The following is an 18,803-nucleotide window of genomic DNA, read 5'->3' as shown; positions in this document are numbered from 1 at the left end:
TTGGCAGCACGCTCGCCACATTGGAGACCTCGAGTAGCACGGCACTGTGGAGAGGGATGTTCATTAGTAATTCACTTATTCTCCCTTTTCAGTTTGCACTCTCAGGTGAATGCTGTCTAGTGCCAGCTATTTCTTACTTTGTTCACAGGAAAATTTGGGGTTTTTTTCCCCATACTTCTGTAACACCCACCATAACAGAGTTCCTTGTTCCCACTAACGTAATAATAATAATTTTAATCATAAATTAAAACAAATTCAGTCGTTAAAAGCTGGATTTAAAAAATGCAAATGTTCTGCTCTTATTTGCAAGTAACATACTATTACATTTTTCTTTATTTGATTTTGTGTATTTTCATTTCCCTTACTTGTGTTTGAGAGAATGATGCAAATGGTTGAAGGAAGGGCAAGATTTCGTTTGCCAAAAAAAATTTTTTAATCCTGGAAATTTATAGAGTTATTTCAGTTATATAAATCTGAGATGTTATTTCAAACCATGGTCCTCTGGAAAGGAAGTAATTTTAATTTGGCAATTTCTTTTTATTGAAAACACATATGTCTTCTATCAGTAATTATCAATCTTAAATTACATTAGACAAATTTTAGCTCGTGGGCAATAAATGCGTGACAGCACCATGTGTGGTTTTTGAATGAAGCTTTTGTCATATTTCATTTTGGGGGAATATTTATTTGACATTCCTCATTACACAGCTCCCATTCAAAACTGAATAAAAAACACCACTGAAGGATACTTTTGAGGTCACAATCTAACATTTCTTTGGACAAAGCTGTTAAAGTGTTTGTATTATATATTCAGATTTTAGGGATTTGGAAATGGATTTTAGTCACACAGGGCTTAAATTTTGAATATATCGAGTTGCTGAGCTATTAACACCCTTAAGTGGAGTTCTCACTCTGCAAGGCAGAAGAGCATTGCAGGTGAAATCCTTGACAGCAGGTCCTTTTGCTTCTGGAAAGCAAAGAGCGGTAAAGCTTCTCAGGTGTCTGCGGAAGCGTAGCCATGATTTCACTGCAGAGCTCTGCTGAGGGCAGCTCTGTCCCTCTCAGTCCATGGAGGCACAGCAAGGGATTGTTCTGTGTTTTTATCTTACAGAAATGGGCTTTGTGGGCCTTTATAGGGTCCCATGTGATGGAAAAACTGGCAGCTCTGATGCTCTAACTTCACTCTTCTCTGTGTTTCATATCCTGTCAGTCCTCAGTGGGAGAAATGACTGATTCCCTTTTTCTTCTGCCATGAGCATTCAGGGGCATGAGATCTGATTCATCGCAGACACACCACTCAGGCTGATACTGCCATTGTGCTGGCATTGGAGGAATGAGAAAAGAGTACTGTTGTAACTGGGATTACAGCATGTTTCCAGTTATGCATAAAGATTTAGCCAATTATAGGAAGAAACAGTTTTTGTATTGGCATGTTTTCAGTTTGTCAAGGTGAAATTAGGTGAGGTGAAGAGAGAGAAAAACAGGGCAAAAATCACTAAGTAATGAGGTAAAATGAATTACAAGTAATACATGGAACTAAGATGATGTGCATTTAATTTAAGCAGTTTGGCAGACAAAGGTTAAATGAAAGTTTACCTGTAGAACTGAGAACTGTTTATGTGGGACTTACTGCTTGATGGTGATTTTGTTCCTGTTCTCTCCCTTTGGAGAATTACTGTGTACAGACCAGAAAACTGAAGTACCGTCATAATTCTTCACTGGTACAGGGAAATAGCATGTAAAAGAACTGCCAAGTTCTAGTCCAACTCCTTTAATGATAAGTACATGCACTTTGTAGAATTACGGGTTTCAAGAAGACTGCCCCACATCTCTCCCTACTGTATTCCTAATGTCTAGGGAAATCATTTTGGTTTTGCCTCCTGAAAGACCTCTTTGGCAATGTATTTTGGTAGTATCAGAAACAGGACAAGGAACAAGTTGGATATCAGCATTCCAGTTTGCTGGGACATTGGCAAGACCCTGCTGTCAGATTTTGTATTGAGGGAAAAAATCCCTCACAAGTCCCAATGACAAAAAGCTTTGAGGCCTTTCATCTTAGGTTGTGCTTTTAGGCAGCATCACCTGCCAGGATTACAGAGACGTATTACAGCCATGTTAAATCTAGTTCATTACAGGGATCTTGAGCATTGGTCTCCTAAGGACTAAAATCTATATAAAAATAATTTTTAAAAGTGTAGAAGAGAAACTGTTTAACAAGAGGATTTTAAAGTTTGCTTCAAACAGAATAGATATAGAAGAAGACACAAAGTACTTTTTAAAGAAAAAAAAAATAGAAAAGTGAAAGTATGGATGATAAGAGGCATTATGTAGAAGATGGTGTGGTGTTTGGGAGATTTCTGAGGATATGCCAGGGACAGGCATGAGCTGTTGATTTGTGCATACCAGCAACTCATGACAGCTGATTTAGTACTAACATTGCCTTCTTTCTACATAGCATATCCAACATAAGACTGTGTAATCCATATACAGTGTTTTACACCTGCACAGAGTTTCTCTAAGACAACAATGTTGATCTCTAGATCTGATATCAGGCTTGATATTTTCTGGCCACAAATTGGCCGTTTGTACTTCCTTTCTAAGTATACAATCCCAGTGACTATAGCAATAATAATGAAGCATTGTAAGTGCTCTTGGAGTTTACCCTTGGTAGCGAGTAAGAGTCCTCGAGATAAACAACAAAGCTTGGTCTATTTTCAGACCTCCTATGGAGGGAGCAGCTACAGAATGCACAGATAAACTGGGAGTGACCATAAAATGATTTCAGTAGGTGACTTAAAATCCAGATAATTTATTTAGAGAGTTTTTTCTGAGTGTTCTCTCAGGGAGATTTGCAGCCCTGTGGTTAGTTCAGTCAGGTGTCTGCTGCCCTTCAAGGCCTGGCTGAAGTCTTTTGATGATTGGCCTCCTTTCCTCAAGCTCCCACTTGTCCTACACACAGCAGCAAGCCAGCCTAGCTCACAGCCAGCACGCTTTCTGCTCCAGAAAGGCTTTTGGTGAGGAGGGTAACCAAGGCCAAGAAGTGTGAATTATCTTTCAGCCATAGTCTACTCCCAGCTGTCCTCTTTCCTGGCAGCAAGGGAGCAGGCAGGGACTGCGTTGGGCGCAAACCCAGAGGTAATGCACATGCAGAACAGCCATTGTGTGTGTGTTTAGTAAATCCAGCTTTTTGGGATCCACCCTATTTGGCTGGATCTTTGCAGCCTGCAGACAGTGCTGCTCCTGCTGTGGTGTGGAGCTCAACCTCACTGTGGTAGCTGACATGGCTTGATGCGTGTGTTGCCAAATGTACCATCATTTCACTGGTGACACTAATTTCTGAACTTCACTGGTGTGGGCACTGTCTACTTAAAATGTAGACTGGAGGAACAACTAGCAGATTCCTCCTTTTTGCCTGTTTATTTTAGGTCTTAATAGACTTAAGTATTTCAGGACTCTGTAGTAAAATAAATGCCTGAGGGAGTCTGAAATGTTCACACATAACTAGGGCTGGCAGGAGAACAAGAATTCAGTGTCATGAAAAATTTAGCAGGCTTGGCATTCATCTTGATGAGGAACTAAACACAGTTCTTCAGAGATTTTAATGAAAAAAAAGAGGGATAACAAGTTGCTCTGCTATTAGCTGCAGGCTATTAGCTGGGGCACTCACCTGAAGGTAGGAGACCCAGACTTAATCCTCTGGCCCGAATCAAGCAAAACATTCAAGTGTCTTTTCTCTGGTTAGCTGCTGTCTCTGCTGGTTTGTCACCCTGACATGGCCCCAAAGTTGGGGATACCATCTGAGATGTCTCTTGAGCAGCAGGTGGGAGCAGAGGTAGTTCTGGGTGTCTTCTGGTGTTGAAGAGTCTGCAGTTTGTATTGGTGCATGGTTGTGGGACAGTCCATAGGAATTGCCCAACTGTCTCTACTTAGCCCATTGTTTTTTAAACATCTCTTGAGTTTGTTTTCATGAAAAGTAAGCAATGACATTACCACTATTACCTGTGTCCTTGTGTTATCCCATATACATGTCCCAAAGTGCTGTAAATAATTTCTACATTTTTTTAGTATGCCAATGCTTTACATTAAATGGCATAATTCATTGACTGGTGCTACAATTAACATGCCAACGTGTTCATAATTTTTTAGTGGAATTTTAGTGAAATGAATTAATGAATTTGTAAAAGAAAAGGTTTCTGAAACTTTTTTATTGTGATGTGAGGGAAAATAAAGAGTGTTCATTAAGTAAATAAAAGACTAAGGAGAAAGGTAAGAGGGAAAAAGGTAGAGATTTCCTTAGTTGTAAAAGGGAAGGCCAAGATATTGGGAAGCGTTGTCCCTAGGAGGTCACAGGTGCAGGTTCACTGCCCTGGCTTCACATGTGTTGTGCAGTTCTCAGAGGTTTGTTTCCTGCTGGATTTGCAGCATTCAGTTCATAACTTTTGCAGGGGATTGGAGGCATGCAAGATAAAAACACAGTATTTTGCAAAGCAAACAGGAGAGAGAATATGCATTTCTGCCCTCAAACTGGGATCCTGGTAGGAGATGCCTGAAGTAAGAAGATAATTTGATGCACTCTGTCCAGTAACTTTACATTCAACTCACATGACAGCCCCTCCTTCAAAGGCTGTCATGTGAGTTGAATTTTTTCGTTTGGTTTTTATGGATAACATCAATGAAGACTATTTTGAGCCAGGCATGGGAGGGGAAGAGCTGAATGCATTTAATCCAATAGATTCCATGAAAAGAGACTGTGACCATAAAAACATCAAAAAAGCAGTTGGGTATTATTGTTTAGGATGAATTGTTTCCTGCTAATCAGGCATTTTCATAAATGTATTTTCCCTCCAAATGGGTATGTTGTTATTCCCATGGAGCAGCTGCAGTAACATATCGTACTGCATGTTAGGGTTTTTTTTTCTTTCAAATGGAATGATGTATGAGTCACTTATGCCTGAAACATAGTAAAACTTATTATGCTATCGTTCATACCACATCTTCTGAAGTAAATAGATCCAAAAAGAAACTTGCAGTGAAAGTTGGATTCCTGAGAGTTTGTATAGGCTGATGCATCATTTTTATTCACAAGAAATTTGTGTATGGTTCTTAATATCACTGCCTGCTCACCTCAGCACACATAATCTTAATATCAGTGAGGCAGAGGGCTTTGTATTAAACTACATTGATTAACAGCCTCCTCTAGTCATAGGATCTGACTTTGAAGTATCCTGTGATTTGTTTTCTGCTTGTGCATCTGAAGAGTCTGACCAAGAATTGACTTTGCCAGCTGTAACTGCTTAGAAATATATAATGAATGGTCACTGCGTCAGAAAACATGTAAAGAATGAATATTAGGACCGCTACCATATCTCAAAGATAAATAACAAATACAAACAAATCACAGAAAAAAAAGGGCATCTCGGATATCTGAGCAAGAGAACTAAGACTGTTCCTTTATCTCTTCATGTAGAAATCATGACATTTCAAGTGGGGAGGCTAATTTAAGTTATATGTAGTAACCAACTACATGTTGAACGTAGAAAACTCCATGTGCATTAGGCATTAACATGCCAAAGCACAAAATTAATGAAATGTGGGTAAACCTGATTTCAGTTCTGTGTTTCTTCTTCATGCTTATAAATTGCATTTTATAAGGTCTGATCCTTTCAGAATGAGCATCTTTTAAGTGTTCCTGCATAATCTCTTCCTTACATGGTGCTGCATTATCAAACATTGTATAAAATTAGTTATTTTGTGTTGATATGAATGCATACAAAGTCAAGCCATTAGCTGAGTTTTTTAGGAGCTGCTCTCATAATAGGTTGCATTACATCTTTTCATAAAAGAGACATTGTGTGAATACAAATGTAAACTTGGCCAAGAACCTGTTTAAAAGTGTCTTATTCAGAGGGGAAAAAAACTAGTCTAGTAAGAAATTTGCTCATGTCTTTTCTTATCAGTAAGTACTTTGGTAATGTTTTGGCAGTAGAGATTGGTGAACATTGGCGGGAAGGCGTGGCTGGTCTTGGAAAGCACGTGCCATAATGTATATGGGAATTTTAGTTTTACAGGACAGGGCTTCCAGACCAGTTGTTCTAAATGCTTTCTGTGCAATAACTGGTTTTTATCTGTCGGCTTTTACTGGTAATGAGGGGTGCATCTTGAAAGTAGAATACATCAACATTAATATTTTTTTCAGGAACTCAGAGACTTGTATATTTTCTACTGGCAATCCTGCTGTTTAGCTGAAGAGCAGTTGTTTCAGAGTTTGCAAAGCACTCAGACAGCAATTTCCTTTCATCCCCATTCAAAGAGATGGATAACCTCTGCCTGCTGGCAGATATGGATGGCCCAGCTGGCGTGTCCCTTGTCCCTGGACCAAGGCCCAAGGATTCTGGAAGCAGCTTGGTAAAGAGGGTTTGTTACCCTTGGCTCCACTCAGGCATAAACAAGCATTTTCTCTGGTTTGGAATTTCTCCCCAATCTTTTGGTCCTTTTCTATTTTCTTTGAGATAAAACTTCTTCACAGTAACTCGTGTGGTTTACTTTGCTATGGTTTTTGTTATTCTGAAGTGGTCGAGTTGGCAAAGAAATAAAGATTATGATATTACTGCTGGTTTTCATAGCTAATATTTCATGAAACTTTATTAGAATGCCCTTTTGTTCATTAGCTCATAACTTTATAAAAAGCACTCTTGGATTGAAATTTTCTGTGTTTAGTCTGAGGCCAAAGGTGTTTTTTCAACTCCATTCAGCATTTTCTGACCTACCTAAGCTAATGTGAAGGGTTTGTATATTTATTTAAGAATTGCTAAGTCTGTATTCTTTTGAACTTTAATGGATAACTAACCCTATTTGAAATTTATGATTATAAATTGTACATATTGCTAGTGCACTTATCCAGTCCTGTCAAGTGTAAATGCTGATAAAATGGTAAAAAATTAAAAGGTATCAAACAAAAGGTTTATATACTAGTCAAAATACATTCCATTTTAGATAGCAGTAATTTCTTACAGTGGAAGAATGACTAAAAATATGCAACTCTGTAGTGCTTCACAAAATTTTCTCATCAGCTAATGCATTATTGCTTATATCTTCAGGCAAAAATAAGGGACTTGGGGTTTTTGTTTAATGCTGAGTTTCCAGAGACATCTAAACACAGAGTCCAGCATTCTCTCAGTTCTCAGTACCTCAGTTTTCTAAATAATTCCTCGATGAGACTTTGTCAAAAATCTGGCCCCAAAATGCCACCCCTGGCCCATTTCAACACTGCTCTCTTAGCATCTTTGGTAGCGAGCTGACTTCAGTGATCATGCAGTGGGTTTTCATTTAAGCTTTCCAGCTTCTTGCCTGTGGTGGTCTGTTTGTTTCTAAAGTAGAAACATTTTCTCCACATGGGCAAAACTGATAAGTTCTTTTCCAGCAGAGAAATAAATTACATACTAGATGTAATGAGACATCGATGTCCAGTAAATGTCCCGTTGCTTGTGAGAGCGGTGCTGTGTGACACAACAGTCAATAATTTTCTGGTAATTCTCTAATTCCTCCCCTCCCCAAAATTCCTTTGTTAGGGAGTCACATTTAATGCAGCAGAAAAAAGCCTAAACAAGAAATAGAACTTGAAAGTGCTGCAAGAAGGGAAGGGCTTTTGATAATGAAGCAACAAGGAACTACCAAGATTACCTATTTTGGTGGCGCTAACAAGAATATTTCAGTGGTGTTAGCTTCAGGCCCTTCCAGAGTTCACCACTGGTGAGGTAAGTTTGATGTTTCAGTGGCAGGACTGCTCTCTCCTTTCTCATTGCTAAAGGCGTAGGGGCAATTCTTTAGTGGTATGGGAAATTTCATGGCTTTGCCTCAGTTTATTGGGAGAAGGCAGGGAGCAGCAGCGTGATGTTTCAGTGCCCATGGAAGGTTCTGGCAGCAGTGCTGCTCATGCTGATGGCTGCTCAGCATTGTGCTGGTCCCTGCAGAGCCATGTTGGGGGGCACCCAGAGCTCCTGGGGGAGCCTGTGCTGCTCTCTGGGGCAGCTGGCAATCAGAAGCTGCTGAAGGTGGCAGCAGTCATCGTATCCTTCCTTCTCCTCCTCTTCTTTTGCAATGCTGCAGCTCTAGTCTTTTGAAATAGCTACAATCCAAAAAATGCAGCTCACGGGGATGTAAATAGCCACACTAAAAGAACTAATTGGTTAGAGCATGGTGCTGATAAGACCAGGGTCGTGGGTTTGATCCCCATTTACTTGAGATGGGCTTGGTGATCCTTGTGGGTTCCTTCCAAATCAGAATATTGTGTAAGTCTTGTGAATAATAAAAAATAGGATTATTTTTGTAAGTAACGTTGATAGAAGTATTTTTCAGCAGTTTGTTGCTCTTTGTTCACATCTATCAAAATCTCTTTAAATTGCTATGTTTCCTTCTGAGAAAACGAGTCTTATTCTGTGGTCTGCAAGCATAAGCAATTTGATGTCATTAAGAAGTTCTCTGGATGGTTTCTTTTGAAGATGATGTTCCTTTTATGGCAGGCTGTAAGGCAGTGGCCACACTGGTAGCAAAAGTAGGCAAAACTGGTATCCCTGTCATTGCTTAGACTGCTTTTCTCATGTAGGACCCAGAAGAATTAAGAAAACCAAATTTAGTTAATTAGTATTTAATGACACTCTTCTTTAAACTGCTTCTTACAGGGGTGGGAGGAATGAGGGTGGGAAACTACCTGATTCTAAAACTGAATGATTTGTGAATCATTCTCAGAAGGTTTATTTCCTCATTAAGCAGCCTCTCTCCCACTCCCTTGCAAAAAACCTTCACTTTGTCTGGTGTTCTTCAAGATGCATTTCCTGTCCTGTTCAAAAAAGACATTTTCTGCTCCTCCTAATTTAGCCCAAAGCAACTGTGAAAATACAAAGTGCATCGACTACCACTGAGTTATGTTGGAAGAATGATAAACCAGATGTGACATGGCTCAATCCATTTCACCTCTAATAATAAAAAGTCATGGATAGGAAGAACAAAGAAGCATTTCTTCAAAGGTTACTTGTATAGGTGATTACTCTTTATGAATTGTCATCTGGAAGAGTATCAGCATCCAGAAAAATTACAGTCTTTTACAAAGGTCAGGATTGAGAGTGGAAACTTGGTAAACACTTTTAGCATCATTGCTGAGTGAATGTAAGAGAGACTCAGAGTGGCTATCCTTCCTACATTGATTATACTGTCTGCCAGCTGCTCCATTTTTGATCCTTTGTTCCATTTCTGGAAGTGCAGGAAAAAGAAAAAACCCTGGTGGGATTTTTTCCTGGTTTTAGCTTGTGTCTGTGGTGTGTTTATAGTATGGATTTTTTGAACATGAAAATCCTGGCAGGCATTTGGGAAGGGCTGGTTTCTTTCTCACAGCACTGTGTAATGCTTAGTTTGGTCTGCGTGTGAATCGATGAGTAGCGAGTGGAGAGAACGACTGGCTGCACATTCCCCCTAGCTGGGAGATCCCTCCTGCCCTCTCCCTGCCCCGTCAGTGAAGCAGTAGGCCCAGGTAGACGTGCACAGCCATGGAGGGCTCTGGCTGAGGCAGAAGTGATTGCTCATGCAGGGTGCCTTTTGCAGTGCTCAGGTGCAGAGCTGTGTGTGTGTGCCTGCGTGTGGAGCACCCCTGCACCTCTGCCTGTGTGTGAGTGCCTGCGTGTGGAGCCCCCCTGCACCTCTGCCTGTGTGTGTGCCTGCGTGTGGAGCACCCCTGCACCCCTGCCTGTGTGTGTGTGTGCCTGCGTGTGGAGCACCCCTGCGCCTCTGCCTGTGTGTGAGTGCCTGCGTGTGGAGCCCCCCTGACCTCTGCCTGTGTGTGTGCCTGCGTGTGGAGCACCCCTGCACCCCTGCCTGTGTGTGTGTGCCTGCGTGTGGAGCACCCCTGCACCCCTGCGCCTCTGCCTGTGCTTGAGCAGGCGCCGGCTGCTGTGGCAGCCCAGGGCCAGGTCTGTGGCCAAGTTACACCGGAGCCAGATGGGCACCCCAGGAGCTTCCCTCCATGCACAGGCCGAGTGCTGCAGGCCCCTGGAGACCTTCTGGCTCTGATGCTCCAGCTGCTGAGTGCTGGCTGCCTGCAAGTCGGCTGCGAGTGGGACTTGGCCGGGCCAAAACTGCGAGTGTGCCACTTGTACAGCCGGGTCGGTGGCTGAGCTGGTGTCTCCTTGTCCTGCTGTGCTGTATGAGACTCCCTCCCACCACAAGGCAGAGGAGTCTGAATCCCAGCAGATGCTCTAAATGGAGAAGTGACATTTTCATGTGAGAACTTCTACGTCTCGAGTGAAGAGAGGAGTTAATCGGAATGTTTTGCAATCTGGCATTGATTTCAGCTTGCTTCTGTCCAAAGCTGCGCCCCCAACCCCCCAAAGGAGATGAATGTTTTTCTAAAAATACAGAGACCTATCACTTAAAATAATTTTCTTAGTAGAATGAGGATTTTCACTTTTCTGAGAATAGCTCTCTGTTCCCTTCCAGTATTTTCCATGTGCACTTTTAATTAATATTGGGGGAAATAAACTGGAAGATTCAATTGAGCTGAGCAGAGTAGCTCCTAAAAAAAAAAAAAAATAAACTCTGGATGCTAGGGATGCTTGAGGTTTTGGTTCAGCTTATGGACTTTGTGCATAGGTGAGTGGACCCTCGCTCTACACCTGGCCCTGAATTTATAAGGTGATTCCTTTTGAAAATAATAATAGTAAAAAAATTATTTTTCTGTAGTAAGAAGAAAGAGCTGTGCATTTTGGTTAGGATTCTCTGCCAGTTAAGGCTCAGATTCTGCAATTTCTTTACAGACAAAACTCCCATTTAAAGCAAAAATGAGCACTGCCTGAACTCAGGACTGAAGATGGAGCTGTTGTGGTCATGCAGTCTGACCCCTGTGAGAACAGGGCACTCCTTTTCATTTAACAATCTGCTGAGCAGCAGCTGTTAACTTTTTGAAACAACCAAAATGCTTCAAAACATAAAGTGTTTGCTTCAGAAATGCGTGTCAGTTCTAAGGCATAACCATTTTTCTTAAGAACTCTTTCTCTTTTTTGGAAGATAATTGCCAGTTTTATATTACAGATTCTGCTTATTATATTTCCAAGAGGGAAAAAAATTACAATATTTCAGGCCATTATTTGTCTGGCTTTCTAATGGATTAATTTTTTTTTCAAATCAATGTCCTTTGATTATGGTTTTGTACAGTTTTAGCTTTCACAGCCTATAGAAGTAGTTACTTTTGTGAGTTAGAATACATGTCAATATAACACATCTGTTTTGTTTAGAAGTGCTAACTTTTTGAAGAAATACAGGAAAAATAGATGTAATTTGTGTTTAAAGTTTGCATCTGACATGAAGGCGCAGTTCATCAGAACTCAGAAGGATTTGAAACTTCAAAAGTATACCTCCTCATTCATGGGTAGAAGGGTCATTATCCATTGTGCTTACAAATAAAGCAAAACACAAATGGAAAATCCACAACAGATCACAAGAATCATTTCCATGCATTTGAAAGTATTTATTTTAAAAAGAGTTCTTAGCATGTAATTTCTTCTCACTGCACTGTTTTTCACTCTAGATGGATTAATACAGTCTTAGTTATATGTGTGTATATATTTGGAAGACTGTCTATGCATGTATTTCCTTGGGGAGGTCTTCACAGTAGCTACGGCAGTGGTCAGCTCTGGTATAAAGAGATAAAGAGAACTGTGTTGGTTATAAATAATTGTTCTTTGTGTGCTATATAACAGCACTTTTTGGTAGTTCCATTTGCTTGTAGGGTATTAATTAGGAGATAACTGTCACTGCAGGTTGGCTGCAGAAGGCTGCGGGATCCAGCAGAGAGATAAATGCCAATGCCAAGTCATACAGGTTGGAGAGCATACAGGAAGTCCATAATGAAAAATTAGTTTAAAATTAAAACTCACTTGTTACTGACTTACTGTTTTATATGCAGAGATGAAAAGGACCAAAATGCAGTTGTTAAGGGTTCTACATACCGGGTGCAGGGGCTTGGGGGTTTTTAGGAGCTTTTTTGGGTGAATCTACGTGTGATGCACTAGAAATTGAAATTTTGGGATGCGATCAGTAAACTTGTTAGGAGGGTATAGGTGCCCTTTTTAACAAGAGTGTGTACAGCTTTCAGCACACTGGGAAGTCTTAGAACAGATTGCAAAGAGTCATCTCAGCTTGATTCAGAAGGCTTGTAAGTGTCCTTCATGTTTGAAAGTGTTTTGGTTTCTAATTAATTTAGCCAGAAGACATGTTATTTCTGACCTTCAAAAACCTCTGTCTGTCTCATCCAAGTTTTACAAGATCCTTAAACTGTTTTCTTAAAAAAAAAAACCAACCTGAAAACAAAGCAAAAACAACCAAAAAAACCCAAACAGCAACCTGCCTTGTCATGTTGTGAGCAGCAGAGTACAAAACAGAGATATATAGCTATTCTTAGTGATCCATTATAACGTGTTTTTCCACAGTATGGGGTCTGGGTTTGGGTTTATGACATAGTAGGGCCAGTTAATATAACATGAAATCTTCATTTCCATTAACTCACCAGCAAAAATCCCATTAATTTCAGTAGAGAGAGATCTACTTTGCAAATTGTAATTTAATACAATTTTCTTACTGACATTGAAGTCAGTAAGAATCTCTTTACCACTTCAAAATAAGCCTCTCCTTCTGTGTGCTTGAGATGAAGATAGAGAATTTTTTTTTCTGCAGTCTCAGTGACAAGGGGACTGCCAACACTGTGAATGGAAAACTGCACTGTTCTGCCATAGCTAAACAGCCTAAACAGAGCTGTCTACTGCTGTGTTCTTTAAGCAGCCATCAGAAGTTGTACATAAGTTGAGTATAGGATTTATGCAACCTGATTGAGGTGAAAATAATGGCCCTTCAAATTTTTATAGTGAAATTACCTTTTCAAAGTATGTAACTTGCCATGCATCTTATGGAAGTAAGTTGATAATGCCAGGATTTTAGGGACAGTCTAGATAGATGAGCAACAGTTCAGCATTAAAGAAATTCATGAAGCAATGAAAACTACACATTTTTAAGATCATATTTCAGCTCAAGAAAGTTTTCATTGCTTCATGAATTATAGTCAGAAAAATCTAATTTATAATAAGAATAGAAAATAAACAAGGTTTTTTTCTTTCTTCTTAGTGTCCTTGCCAGCAAAGTCTCTCTGCTTTAAGAGATTGAATCTAGCAGGAAGATTTCATAAGTGCACGTGTTTTAAGGCTCCTCAGAGACTCTGGGTCATCTATTTCAGCTCACCCACCCTGCAACAGCAGGTGGTCATTACCACTGCTTCTCTCCCATCCTACTTTTCTCTTAAATGCCATTTTCTAAAAGCATCTAGCACTGCTTTCTCCAAAATACATCTAATGGAGATACAGTTCATCCAAGCACTCAGTGGTGGTGTTGAAGCAAAGTGTTTCTCTTGCAGCTGGTGACCCATAGAGGATGAAAGCTGACCAGTTGTTGGGTTCATTCTTTGTAATACCATGTAAATAAGCTTAAATGCTGTGAATAGCTTCTTCCTTTTTTTTTTTTTTTTAAGGGAAGGCAACTTGTACATAACTGTAAACTGGGGAAGTTGAGTAGCACCAATTGACAGAGGCTCAGCTTTAGACTTAGTTGAGCCTTAATGTACTTAAAATAGAAATTTCTGTACATTACTACCAGTCCATTATTGCAGTCTTCCCCATTATTTATTTGCTATCTTTTTATGGGTTGCACTTACCATACTTGTTCCACTGAACTTTTCAATATGTGACATCAGTTCTGCTTCCAACTTGTCATTTGTGCCACGTTTTAAATCAGTGCTGATCATGGCAGAAAACACTGCAGATTTTTTAATGTAATTACTTTGTACATATGTATTTAATGTATCCATTATTAGCTCAGGTGTATTTCTTTTTTAATGTTCTTCTTACAACCTATTTTCATTGTATTTTACTTTCTTTGGGGACTCATATCCTTAGCAAATGTATTCATCTCTTCACATATTGCTATATTGAATCTGTTCTTGCTGGAGTTTGGCTGTGTTTTGCATCTTCACATAAGATAATTTTTTTGAAGTACAGAAAGGTCATTTAAAGTCATATGTTTTCAATTATGAAAATGCCAACAAATTAAAGGGTCTTTTTCCTCATAACTGACCTAAACCATGAGATTTAAGTACTCTTAAGTCCAGTATATTTGCCTGTGAAAAAATATCTTACTGTTGAATCAAGTTCACATATTAAAAACAAGAACTTTTGCTTTTTTAAAATACAGGCAAGAAAGTCAAAGCAGAAGAACCAAATGTTTTGCTAGGTGGATACCAAAAAAAGCAGAATGGGGAGAAAATCAGAAGTAGTATTTTTTGAGTTTTCTTAGAATAAAATATTCTTAGGGTTGTATGCTTCTAAGCTATATGGAAAAAGTGTTGTAATCAGTCTAATTGGCTTTTGTTATACTTAATTATTTTTATGATTTACAAATGAGTTTGTGCAAACTTCAAGAGGTGATATTGCCAAATATTTCTAAATGCCTTTCATTCCATATAAAAAAAGAATTGGAAAGGAACATGCACATCATTTACGATTCCTCTAGGAAGTGTGTTAAGTATTTTTTTCCTTAATGTGTAGCTTATTCTATAAATGGCAGTATAGATAGCTATCTCTCTTTGCACTTGGAATCAAAGAGGAGCTCACTGCAAAAATCTGCTGGTTCTGGATGAAGTTGTACAGAAATAGGTGTCCCAGCTGGTTGGCCAAGGGTTCTTGTGAAAAGTTGGCTCATAGTATAGCTGGCTCCCTTTTCTCTGCAGGCCATGTAACTTTGTGACAAGAAAGCAACAAAAGGAGGGCTGGGGACAATAGCCATCCTTTATTGGGTGAAGGAGCAAAATGCAGTGAGGAAGGATGAGGAACAATCTGAGGTAATTTAATGACTTCTTTGCCTCAGTCTTTAATAGTAAGACCAGTTGGCTTCAAGATCCCCAGCCCTTTGAGCTGGAAGACAGGAACAGGCAGCAGAACAAACACCTGTAATCCAAGAAGAAGTAGTCAATGACCTGCTATGCAACTTAGACACCCACAAATCTATGGGGCTCAACCCAGGGGTACTGAGGGAGCTGGCAGAAGAGCTCAGCAAGCCACTTGCAGTCATTTACCAGCAGCAGTGTGAATGTCCCAGGTGACTGGAAGTTGGATAATGTGGCACTTACCTACAGGGAGAGCCAGAAGGAGATTCCAGGGAAGTCCAGAGCTGTCAGCCTGACCTCAGTGCTGGGCATGGTCATGGAGCAGATCATCTCCAGTGCCATCATGCAACATGTACAGGACAAACAGGAGATCAGGCCCAGCCAGCAGGGGTTTACAAAAGGCATGTTCTTCCTGACCAACCCAGTCACCTGTGACAAACTGACCCCCTTAGTGGATAAGGGAAAGGCTGTGGATGTTGTCTACCAAGACTTTAAGTTCTTGACACTGTCTCCCACAACATTCTCCTGGAGAGCCTGGCTTCCCATGGTGTGGCTGGGTGTCCTCTTTGCTGGGTTAAAAACTGGATGGGCAGGCCCAGAGAGGTGATGGTGGATGGAATTGCAACCAGCTGGTGGCTACTCAGTACAGTTCCTCTGGGCTCAGTGCTGGGGCTAGTCTCAGTCTGGCTAGAGTGCCTCTGGGCTAGTCCTGTTCACATTTTTTATCAGTGATCTGGAGGAGATCAAGTATGCCCTCGTTCAGCTCACAGATGACTCCAAATTGGGCAGGAATTTTGGTCTGCTGGGGGGTAGAAGGTTCCACAGAGGGATCTGGACAGACTGGATCAATGGGCTGAGGCCAATTGTCTGATGCTCAACAAAGCCAAGTTCTGGATCTTGCACTTGGGTCACAACTCCATGCAATGCTACAGGCTCGGAGAAGACTGGCTAGAAAGCTGTCTGGCAGAAAAGGAGATGCTGGTTGACTGCCAGCTAAACATGAGCTAGCAGTGTGTCAGGAAAGTTTAGCTTGAGTACTAGAAAAAAATTCTTTCCTGAAAGGGCGATCACAACTTGGAACAGGCTGCCCAGGGAAAGTGGTTGAGTCTCTATTCCTGGAGGTGTTTTACAGACATGTAGAGGTGGCATTTAGGGACATGGTTTAGTGGACATGGCAATGCTGAGTTTAAGGTTGGACTCAATGATCTTAAAATTCTTTTCCAAACTAAATGATTCAACAATTGTAAGACCTGCCTGCTGGAATTAGGTTTATTTATAAAAAGTTGCATAACTTCCTGGTGGTCTCACAGCCCTAATCAACTGATTTTTGCAGTAGCAGAGATGTGTCCCTGCTGAGTGTAGTGGTGGCAGCTTTGCCAATAACCTTGCACTTCCACCCCACACCTGACACGTGGTGTGTTCTGAACTGAGAAATTCAGTGAACCAGGGCACCCAAGTGGTGCATGCTCTGGATGGCTACTCATCAGTGCAGTCAGCTAGCCATGTCACACTGAGACAATTAATAGATTTGAATAAATGGGGAAGTTTACAAAACAATTAAGGAACCTTGGACACGACACATTTTCAGGCAGCATGATATTTTGTACTTGATTATGCTTTGTGCAATCAGGGCTCTGTTATGCCTGAAAGGTAATGAGTGTAAATTGAGAAGGAGAAAGGAAGCATATTGAGAAGTGTTATATACAAGTCCAAGGATACTACTGAAATGTTGACTTGCTTCAAACAGTACATATACATCTGGGACATATTACTGTAGCTCTCCTCTAAGAGAGGTCCAAAGCAAGTAAAGGAAATTTATTCCAAGATAAAAAGTAAATATTACAAAACCCCCTACTTTTTTTATTGGAACTATTCAAAAAATGAAATGTAACTACTACTTAAATCAGTTTAAGTATATCATAAATAATGCATTAAATATTCCATCAAGAAATAACCACAAATTCAGGTTACCGAAGCAAGCAATGTAAAAAGTCAAGGTGTAGCAAGAAAACCTGTTGGCATTTTATCTCGAACTACAAAATATGCCCATTCTCTACTTCTGAATTCACAAGTTGAGCCCTGTACAATGTCATTCCTCCATACTTTTTATTTCCCTTATTGTAAACCTTGGATTTTACACAGGAGTTACTTGACTAATAGCAAGTGCTCACTTTCCTTCCAGGACCAAGCCTCCATCTTAAATTATAATGATATGTGCTGTTCACTACAAGAAGGGCTGAATTATATGTGGAAGTATTAAGTAAATAGTTTGTGGTGAGGCTGTCATAGGTTTCTTCTCAAGGAAGCCAATTGGTAAGGGCTTAACAACATATTTTAGAGATATTTAAGATACTATATGATGGTATAAACTGAATGTGAAAGAAAAAAAATAATAATTAGCGTGATTCTAGCAGTGTACAAGGGAGGTGGAGGGAAAGTAATTCAAGCTACTGGTGCCAGTATGATTTATTGACTTTGAGAAGCACAGCACTTCTGCAGCATAACTATACTACTAAGTGCCATAAAACCAAATCATTATATGATGAAAAAAGCCCCTTTTCCTCTAATTTAAATTTAGATTTATAGTTGTGAATTGTAACCATGCAGATTAATCTAATTTTGGTTTTATCATAAATTATGTAATAAAGCTTCATTTTCTGGCACATTCCCCACCTACAGGCAACAACACTTATTTCTAAAGTAGTCCAGCAGTCTTACTCTGAGTAAGATCTGTGCTCACTAAAGACTATAAAGAATCTTTGTATTCACTGGGTGGATTAGGTAATTCTTTGTCTCTTGCATTCCGGTCTAATTATTGTTTCATTGAAGGACTAAACGCATTGTAATGATATCCTAAGGCTTTATTTAAATCTGTCTTCCTCCATGATGACTTTAAGATATTTTCAAGATGCAGGAATGGGATGTAGTCATTGTGTATGCATTTTTTAAGACAACTTGTGCACATGGACACAAGTTTGACAGGTGAAACATTTTGACAGGTTTTAAATAGCATATGTGTCTGAGAAACACTGCTGGTAACTAAAAGTTCTGTCAGAGTAACTCCTGTGGTAAAAATTTACAGCAGTAAGTTTCCCTGTATGTGTGAGCTTGGAAAACTGGTCCTGTTTTTGTGTCTCTGTGCCTGCTTTATTTGTATTACTCTATTTCATTAGTAGATTTTAGACAGGAGTGTCCCACTGAAAGAAGCAATCCTGTATGATAAACACTGTTCATTGAAATATCAAGTCATGGCATTTTGTTATGGTTTCTAAAACACTTAAACCAGTTTATTTCAGGCAGTTGTCATATTTTCTTTGTCCATCTTTTTTTCTTGTTTGAAGTAGAATATTCACCTGTTGCTGATACAAGAAATTAATTATTTGTTTTTCATATGGTATTTTGACCCATATTTTAAATGCTTTTTATTTTTTTATAGGTCCTCCCATGCCATCCTCCTCATCTAGTCCATCAGTTACTGAACATTCACACTCCCCTCCTCCATCACCCAATCTCCATGACAACCAGAGGTGGTTATTAAGTAATAATGGCAGCCAGCCAGTTCAGGACTCTGATACAGATGAGGACTATACTGCCGGCTCATATCTAGTGCAGACCAGTGATAATCCAGTATCTGTCCCAGGTCATGGTAAGAAGAGGACACTTTGTCCATAGTTTAAATACCCTTTTATTTTCCATCTTCTTAAGAAATTGTCTAACAGAACTTAAATATATCAAAATGACTCTGTATTTTAAACTGGTTCTTTCCTTAAATGCCACAAATTGTCCTATTTTACTGTAAGAGGAGCAAGAGTAGAAAATAAGAGCTAATATA

At 39.8% G+C, this 18,803-nt stretch overlaps 1 protein-coding gene across 20 annotated transcripts in view; it reads left to right on the top strand.

Annotated features, from left to right (window-relative positions):
• TENM3 (teneurin transmembrane protein 3) overlaps nucleotides 1–18,803 on the top strand; it is a 1,287,001-nt gene that overhangs the window by 1,097,299 nt on the left and 170,899 nt on the right. For 12 of the 20 annotated variants that reach the window (XM_058025024.1, XM_058025026.1, XM_058025021.1 and 9 more), the window contains one exon: nucleotides 18,408–18,617. The exons of the other annotated variants lie outside the window; for them this stretch is intronic. In XM_058025024.1, the coding sequence (XP_057881007.1) occupies nucleotides 18,408–18,617 (210 nt within the window). The remainder of the gene's footprint in view (nucleotides 1–18,407; nucleotides 18,618–18,803) is intronic. 20 annotated transcript variants of the gene reach the window in all.

Source organism: Melospiza georgiana, chromosome 5 (assembly GCF_028018845.1).
Source record: "Melospiza georgiana isolate bMelGeo1 chromosome 5, bMelGeo1.pri, whole genome shotgun sequence".
NCBI lineage: Eukaryota > Metazoa > Chordata > Aves > Passeriformes > Passerellidae > Melospiza > Melospiza georgiana.
This window is presented reverse-complemented; position numbering and strand designations above follow the sequence as displayed.